This window comes from Ostreococcus tauri (genome assembly GCF_000214015.3).
Source record: "Ostreococcus tauri WGS project CAID00000000 data, contig chromosome 11, whole genome shotgun sequence".
NCBI lineage: Eukaryota > Viridiplantae > Chlorophyta > Mamiellophyceae > Mamiellales > Bathycoccaceae > Ostreococcus > Ostreococcus tauri.
Window position 1 is genome coordinate 587,123 of NC_014436.2, and position 8,717 is coordinate 595,839.

At 56.9% G+C, this 8,717-nt stretch overlaps 2 protein-coding genes across 2 annotated transcripts; both read left to right on the forward strand.

The window, feature by feature from the left end:
* Positions 1–256: 256 nt before the first annotated feature.
* Positions 257–3,046, forward strand: OT_ostta11g03290 (Leucine-rich repeat, typical subtype; the record flags this gene model as incomplete). Its single annotated transcript, XM_003082104.2, has 1 exon — positions 257–3,046. The coding sequence occupies one exon, from the start codon at positions 257–259 to the stop codon at positions 3,044–3,046; it is 2,790 nt and encodes a 929-aa protein (XP_003082152.2).
* A 400-nt stretch (positions 3,047–3,446) lies between these two features.
* OT_ostta11g03300 (Bacterial surface protein 26-residue repeat) lies at positions 3,447–7,497 on the forward strand (the record flags this gene model as incomplete). Its single annotated transcript, XM_022983082.1, has 2 exons — positions 3,447–3,674; positions 3,820–7,497. The coding sequence occupies 2 exons, from the start codon at positions 3,447–3,449 to the stop codon at positions 7,495–7,497; spliced, it is 3,906 nt and encodes a 1,301-aa protein (XP_022840009.1).
* Positions 7,498–8,717: the final 1,220 nt, after the last annotated feature.

Here is an 8,717-nt window from a genome sequence, read left to right on the forward strand (position 1 = left end):
GTCTTCCTCGACGATCGTCTTCGACGGACGACGAGTGACGATCAAATCTATCCTCGTCGATCGACCCTAAACTTCGGCGGTAGCTCGAAATGAAGACGAAAATGAAGGATGCGGATGAACGCGCGTCGCTGCGTGCCACTTAAACCCTACACGAGTCATGACCCACCGCCGAGTCCCCCAGAGCCGTGCCGTCGCTCGCTCCATCGCTCGCCAGTCCCGAGCCCGCGCGCGCGAGGCCGCGGGCGCGACGCGCGCGATGCGGGCGCCGCGAGCGGGTCAAACGTCCCGCGTCGATGACTCGAGCTTCGGCGCGATGCGCGTCGTCGTTTTACTCGTCCTCGTCCACGTCCACGTCGCCGATGCGTTCGGTCCACGGCCTCGGCCGCGATTGTATGGAAAGCCGAACGTACCGAGACATCTTTTAGAGGCCGAGCTCGCCCTTCGCGAGCTCGCTCCGGGCGGTGCCGCCGCGGCGGGTCTTCTCGCGGATGGCGTGTGGGGCTCGATCGCGGGCGAGTCCGCGTCGACGACGCCGAGATTCGAGGAGTACGCGCTTCGAGGCGACAGTCGAGACGCGCGCGAGCGAACGTTTCGTTCGGACGTTTCAAATTCGGTTTCCGCGCAAGACGAAGAGTACACGGTGGAGATGAACGGCGAGATCGACGGCGGGATAGCCGGGATCGTTCCCGCGGATTCGCTGGATTCGATGAGGGCGTCGAGGACGGGGCAATCACGCGCCGGCGTCTCCGACGCGGTTGAACTGCGCGCTTTATCCACTAGAGAGAACGCGTTAGCGGCGCTCGAGCGAGAGCGTGAAGCGCTATCACCGAGCGAAGAGATGTTTGCGATGTTAAGGCGCGAAGGAGAGCACTTTGTCAACCCGCGGACAGGTAAACCGTTCGTATGGGGCGACACGTGGATGCACTCGCGCGGAGGTGGCGTTGGAACTGGTCGTCCGGAGTCGCGACCGAGACGGATCACGAAAGACGGAGTCGTGGAGGTGATGCCGGCAAAAAATGACGATGGATACAAGTTGGTTCCGGTTAGCTCGGACAAGCGCGGTTTAGTAGAGTTCTACGAGAAATGCAATGGGCCCAGATGGAGTAACACTCGCAACTGGGGCGTTGGCGAGCCGTGCGCGAACGCTTGGCACGGCGTGTTGTGCGTCGGTGGGCGCGTCACAGAGTTAATACTCAATTTGAACAACGTCGCGTGCATGGGGTCGCTTGATTTCGCGGCGCTCGCAGATCATGTGCGTGAGCTTCGCTACATTGACTTGAGCGATAACCTTTTCTCGGGTAGCTTACCAAAGGATTTATTCAGAATGACTCAGCTACAGTCGCTGGTACTTTCCGGTAATCGCATCACAGGCACACTCTCGGAGGACTTCGCAAACTTGCAGGAGTTGAGGCATCTAGATTTATCCGCCAACGCGATGCACGGGCCACTCCCTAATTCGCTCGGCACGCTTGGTAAACTTGAAGTGCTCTACTTGGGAGAATCTGGATTAGAGAACAAGAATGACTTCGTCGGCCCGATTCCGGAATCCTGGCGCGGGTTGAAGTCTCTCAAGTACTTCTCTCTCGCCGGAAACGCGAATGTCGGCGGAACGCTTGCAGATTGGTTGCTCAATAGTCTTGAATCTCTGCACGAGCTGACGCTGTCGCGCTGCGGACTGACGGGTGAAATTCCGCGGAACATTAATCAGTTGAATTCACTTCGCCTGTTGGACTTGAGTGGGAACATGCTTCGTGGACACGTCCCGTTTGATTCCTTCACGCGCCACCTGAAGGATCTGCGGCTCGCCAATAACGAGCTCGAGGGAACGCTAACCTCGGCTATAGGAAATCTGCGAGAAATCGAAAGACTTGATGTGAGCTCGAATAATTTAAGTGGAGAGCTTCCCGTCGAACTGTTCGGAGGCTTGGGTGCGCTGGAAATTTTGGATGTGAGTAATAATCGATTCACTGGAACGCTCCAGGCATCTACGTCGCCGGATGCGTCTGAATTACGCATCATAAACGCCGAGAACAATCGTCTAAGCGGTGCGCTCTTGTGTGCAGATTTCTTTCGACACGCTCCGCACTTGCGTTTCTTGAAGCTATCGAACAACGAGATATCGGGATCGTTCGCCGACGATACTTTCGAGGCGGCTGGAGAGCTCGTTGAGTTACACCTGTCTAGAAACAATTTTGCCGGGCCGCTGCCGCGGTCGTTGGGTAGCATGAAGAAGTTGAAGTCCCTTCGATTGAACGACAACCCACGTCTGGGTACTCACGGCATCGCTGAATCGCTCTCCGAGTGCATCGACCTTAGAATCCTGGACGTGTCGCGCTCGGGGTTTGAGGGTATGATACCCGAAACGTTATTCGAGCGAATGTCGCGCTTAGTGCACGTCAACTTGAGCGGAAACTTGTTCACAGGAGAGCTTCCGCCCTCGTTAGCGGCGCCGAAGTTTCTGCGAAAACTCGAACTTCAGGACAATGGGTTTTATGGCGAGATCCCAGAGTGGCTTATACGTCGCGATCACCTCGAACTCGTGGATTTTACCAGAAATTCTTTCACCGGCGCGCTTCCGAGCGCGTTTTACAGCGCGTCGACACAGTCCATTCCGACGCTGCCTGGGTATGGAAATCGTCCTGCGGGGGTGCCACGGAGGTTTAAATTCGGACGGAATCCATTCTTTTGTCCTCTTCCGAATTGGGCGCGAGTCCTAACGGCGGCAACGTGTCGCGAGGCGACGATCGTATCCATCGAGCCGACTACGTCGAAGGGTGGCGACGTACTCACCATCGTCGGGAGCGGCTTTCATCGCGCTCAAATCAATGTTGGCTGCATGTTCGGTAATGAAGTCGAGCGCGTTTTTGTGCGCTCAATGAGAAGTAACGATACGCATGTATCGTGTGTTGTGCCGTCTTTACATTCGCTCCCTGGGGGGGCGCGACGAAAAAATAATGCCGCAGGTCTTGCCGTGTCTGTCCGAGTTGGGATTGAGAGTGCGGCGATGACGCTGGGTGAGTTGTTCATATACGAGGGAGTTAGTTAGATTTGTTGCTATTGAATGGTACCACAACTTGAATAGGTATTTCCTATTCAATGACATCACCGGGAGTGATTTGCATGTCTCCTCGCTCCGTCATCTGTGCGCGTCCCGTCATTCGCGGGACGGAACGTTTTTCTGTTCGCTTGGAGACCGTTACTATCAGCTCATTTATCTCTTCATCAACCTTATTTAGCGTTTCGGCCTCGTGCCTTGGTTTTTCTTGGTTCACACGTCTCGAGGTACTCGAGCGCATTGTTGGAGTCGTCATCGAATTTTCTCAAACGCTTCAGTCACTCTTGGAACCGGATATCGCGGGTTAACGTGAACCAAAAGCAGGAGCCGTGCTTGGTCGCGGGCATCCGTCGCGAGAAAATCACGCGCGTTCTCCACTGCGTCGCTCGTCATGCCGAACGTCGCGACGACCGCGAGGGCGTCCGACGCGCGGTCGACGCGCTCGCGCGAATTCGCTCAATCTGCGGGTGTTGTTCATGATGATGATTCTCTTCGACGACTTCGATCTCGAACGTCTTCCGGGCCCGCGCGGTGGACGACGCGACGACGACGCGTCGCGCGCGCGACGGCGGTGCTCGCGGCGCTCTTCGCCGTCACCGCGCGCGCGCAAGTTCGATGGGTACGCGCCGCGCGAGAGGCGACCACTCGACGATGACGACGACGACGCGACGCCGTCCGAGGGTAACGATTCCTCGTCTCGCGCGCGTGACGCGATGTGAGGGGATGACTGACGAGCGATATCGATTTGGTCGTTCAAATCGTAGCCCGTGGCGAAGGACTCGACGGTCCGTCGCGTGACGGTGTCGAACGACGACGGCGACGTGTACGTGGAGACCTCGGGCGCGAGCTCTGAAATCGTCCTAAAGTCTGAAAAGGTTCGCGTGGACGGCGACGTGCACTGTTACGACGGCGACGTCGGGATCTCGCAGAGGGTCGATGGGTTGACTGGACGCGTCGACGCTCTGAACGCCACGGACGCGACGATGAAGAGCGTGGACGCAGGGTTGGCGAATCGATTGGACTTGTTGAACGCAACCGACGATGGGTTGGTGAATCGATTGGACTCGTTGAACGCAACCGACGATGGGTTGAAGAGTCGGTTGGATGTTTTGAACGCCACGAATACAGAGTTGAAAACTAAAGAAACTGAATTGACTGGACGCGTCGACGCTTTGAACGCGACGGCTTCGGCGTTGACGCCCCCAAAGTGCATGCCCCCGGGCGGGGATAAGTTGCGCTTCGACGGCACCAACTGGTTGTGCGTGTGCGTGGAGAACTGGTCCGGGACGACGTGCGAGACGCCGCCGAGTCCGCCGCCGAGCCCGAGTCCGCCGCCGCCGTACGTGACGCCACCGCCGGCGCCGCCGAACCCGCCGCCGAGTCCGCCGCCCGATCCGGCGTCGCCCAACGAACTTTTACGTCTCGCCGTCGCGGCGTGCATCGCGAGGAGCAGCTCCGGCGCGTGTACGTGCACGTACAAAAATCCGTGTGGCTACGTCACCGACGGACGCAACATATCGGATTTCGACACGTCAAACGTGACGGACATGCGTGAACTCTTCAAGGAAAAGGAGGGTTTCAATCAAGATCTCTCGAGATGGAACACGTCCGCGGTGACGAGCATGTCGTACATGTTTTACAACGCGAGGGCCTTCAATGGAGCGATCGGGTCGTGGGACGTTTCGAGCGTGACGGACATGTCGTACATGTTTTACGATTGGTATTCTTGGCAGAGTAAATTCAATCAACCGATCGGGTCGTGGGACGTTTCGAGCGTGAAGGACATGTCTTACATGTTCTATTACGCACACTCGTTCAACCAAGACTTGAACAACTGGAACGTGAGCGCGGTGACGAACTTCTATCGGATGTTTTATAGCGCTCGCCAGTTCAACGGTGATATCACGAGTTGGGACGTCCGAGGCGCGTCTTCGATGTACGACATGTTCGCGGACGCGTCTGCGTTTAACCGTGACATTCGATCCTGGGACGTATCCTCCGACGTTGACACGGGGAATATGTTTCGCGATACGCGTTTCGTGCAGAGTTTCAAGTGTCCGAACGACCAGGACGGCCCGCCGTCGGCGTGTTACGTCACGCCGTTCTCCTCCTCCGTCGCCCTGGAGCAAGCCGTGGACGCGTGCTTCGTAGAGGCGCTCGACGGATCTTGTCAATGTCTGGACAAGTGCGGCGAGGCGGGACTTCCAATCTCGTCGTGGAACACCACGGGCTTGCTCAACATGCACGATTTGTTCGCCGATCGCGAGTTCTTCAACGAAGACTTGAGCAAGTGGGACACCTCGCGAGCGATTCGCATGGACGACATGTTCCGAAACGCCAAGGCGTTCAATCGCGACATCTCCTCCTGGGTCGTCGATAGCGTCCGCGATATGTCCAACATGTTCAACGGCGCGACGACGTTTAGTCGTAACCTCACGAGTTGGCGCATCGCGAGCGGGGCGAATCTCACCGACATGTTCAAGGGCGCGACGGCGCACAACGCGCGATTCACGTGCGACGACGCGGACGACGGTCCGCCGAGCTCGTGCGCGGCGACAGCGTACCCATCCAGTCTGGCGCATCGTTTCGACTTTTCCGAAACGGTGGAAACGTCGGGGGACGTCGTGACCTCATTCGCGGACGCGACGGGCAAAGCGACGGACGTACAAGTCGTCGGGTCGCCGACGTACGCGCGACACGTCCAGGCTGGATTGAACGCCATCAACTTCACCGCGAATGGGCAGTACCTGCAGTTTACCGCCGGCGGAGGCTCGGAACCCGAGGTTTTCATCGTCTATCGCGTCTTGGCGTACGCAGAGCTAGGTGTGATCTTCACCCACGCGACAGGCTCGACCGGGAGCTATGGTTTTGGGACGTCTCAGATGGGCGTGGCGAATAAGATTGGTCTCAGCGCGTCGGACGGCTCGGCTTTCGCGAGCGTCAACGCGTCGTACGACGCGTGGCACGTCGCCGACGTGTACTTTGGCTCGAGCGACGGTTTCGTCGACGTCGACAACGGCACGAGTGCGGTGGATTTCCAAACGAGCGGCAAGTACACGGCGAATACGTTGACGAATGTCATGATTGGCGGCGCCGCGTTCGACGGTCACCACGTCCCGAACCTCATCGGCGAGGTTTTGGTTTTCAACGCCAAATTATCCGACTCTGATCGCGCGCGCGTGCGCGCGGCGCTCATGTCCAAGTGGGACGTCCCCATACCCGATCGACGATGGCGGTACGTTGAGCAGGCCAAGCTCACGGCGTCCGATCCTGGCTTGAACGATCGCTTTGGCTCCTCCGTGAGCGTGTCGGGCGACACGGTTGTCGTCGGGGTCCCGAACGACGACCAAAGCGGTGGTACTTCTGACGGTGACCACGGTAGTGCGTACGTGTTCACGCGCGCCTCCGACGGTACGTGGACGCAGCAGGCCAATCTCACGGCGTCTGATGCTGGTTCGAGCGATGAGTTTGGCTACTCCGTGAGCGTGTCGGGCGACACGGTTATCGTCGGTGTCCCGAACGAGGACCACAATAGTACCTCTAATTATAACTATGGTAGCGCGCACGTGTTCACGCGCGCCTCCGACGGGACATGGACGCAGCAGGCCAAGCTCACGGCGTCCGATCCTGGTCCAAGCGATGAGTTTGGCTCCTCCGTGAGCGTTTCAGGCGACACGGTTGTCGTCGGGGCACGTTATGATGACGTCAATGGTCTATCGAACAGCGGCAGCGCGTACGTGTTCACGCGCGCCTCCGACGGGACATGGACGCAGGAGGCCAAGCTCACGGCGTCCGATCCTGGTTCAAGCGATCACTTTGGCTCCTCCGTGAGCGTTTCAGGCGACACGGTTGTCGTCGGGGCACGTTATGATGACGTCAATGGTCTATCGAACAGCGGCAGCGCGTACGTGTTCACGCGCGCCTCCGACAGGACATGGACGCAGGAGGCCAAGCTCACGGCGTCCGATCCTGGTTCAAGCGATGAGTTTGGCTTCTCTGTGAGCGTTTCAGGCGACACGGTTGTCGTCGGGGCACATTATGATGACCATGATACAAACACAAATTACAACTATGGGAGCGCGTACGTGTTCACGCGCGCCTCCGACGGGACATGGACGCAGGAGGCCAAGCTCACGGCGTCTGAACCCGAATCAAGCGCTGAGTTTGGCTACTCCGTGAGCGTGTCTGGCGATACGGTTGTCATCGGGGCGCGTCAAGATAGAGCGAATGGTCAATCGTACGGCGGCAGCGCATACGTATTCAGACATCAAGGCGCGACCTGGGCACAAACGAACAAGCTTGTTGCGTCTGATCCTCGCCAATACGATGAGTTTGGCTCCTCCGTGTGCGTGTCCGACGAAACAATAATTGTTGGAGCAACTGAAGAATCTTTTGGTAGAGAAGGTAGCGGAAGCGCGTACACATTCGCGCTCTCGTCGTGATGCTTCAAGAAGTACACATTTTGATGTAATGCAGACTGTAATGCGAACACAACGGCTCGTAGTATTTCCCCCAGACGTGTCTTAGTGCCTCGTTGTCGCAGCGCTCGTGAGCATCGTTGTCGCCTTTCGATTTTTGACCTTGAAATCACACTGGAAATGGACACCAGAGGGCTCTGATTGGAGAGGCGTTGTAATACGACCATGAGGAGGTACGAAGGGCCGTGGAACAGCTCGTGATCCCACATCGTGAGCCCGTGGAGCTGTTGCCGAGATCGAGTCGCATCATTGCCATGCAACAAGCGCTCGTCGATACGTACTCACTGTCTCACAGTAAATCCTAAATCTGAATGTGTAGCGCGCGTGAAACTCGCTTGGATGTATCGACAGATGAATTACAATGTTTTTCTATTCGCATGGAGACCGTTATCATCATCAGCTCATTCATCTCTTCATCAGCCTTATTTAGCCTTTCGGCCTTGTTTCTTGGCTTTTCTTCGTTCACACGTCTCGAGGTACTCGAGCGCATCGTTGGAGTCGTCATCGAATTTTCTCAAACGCTTCAGTCGCTCTTCGCACTTTGGGTGGTTTAATTTGTACCACCACTTTCCCACCGGAACGCCGTCTCTTTCCCCAGCATCTTCATGGTCCCATCGCGCGAGTGTGGCCACATCGTTCTTTCTCGGCAACTTGCCATCCAAGTGGTCGCGGACGTGCGCGCTGAAAATCTTCAACTTGCGCGCGTCGTGCGCTGTGTTCACGCATGCACGGCCATCTTCGCGCAACACACATGTCTCGAGATACTCGAGCGCATGCTTCGAGTCGGCATCGAATTTTCTCAAACGCTTCAGTCGCTCTTCGCACTTTGAGCGGTTTAAGTTGTACCACCACAATCCCACCAGAACGCCGTCTCTTTCCCCAGCATCTTCATGGTCCCGTCGAGAAACAAGTCCAATTTTTAGGGTATTTTATTGTACATTTTCTAGACCCTAATTCTATAGGGGTATGCCGTGTCCACGGTGTGTCTGTCTCTTTTCGTGGTGGTGTTGCTCTCGGTTTAGGATCCTCCTGTCCGTTCTAGACCCTAATTCTAGGGGAATTGGGTTTAGGGTTTAGGGTTTAGGGTTTAGGGTTTAGGGTTTAGGGTTTAGGGTTTAGGGTTTAGGGTTTAGGGTTTAGGGTTTAGGGTTTAGGGTTTAGGGTTTAGGGTTTAGGGTTTAGGG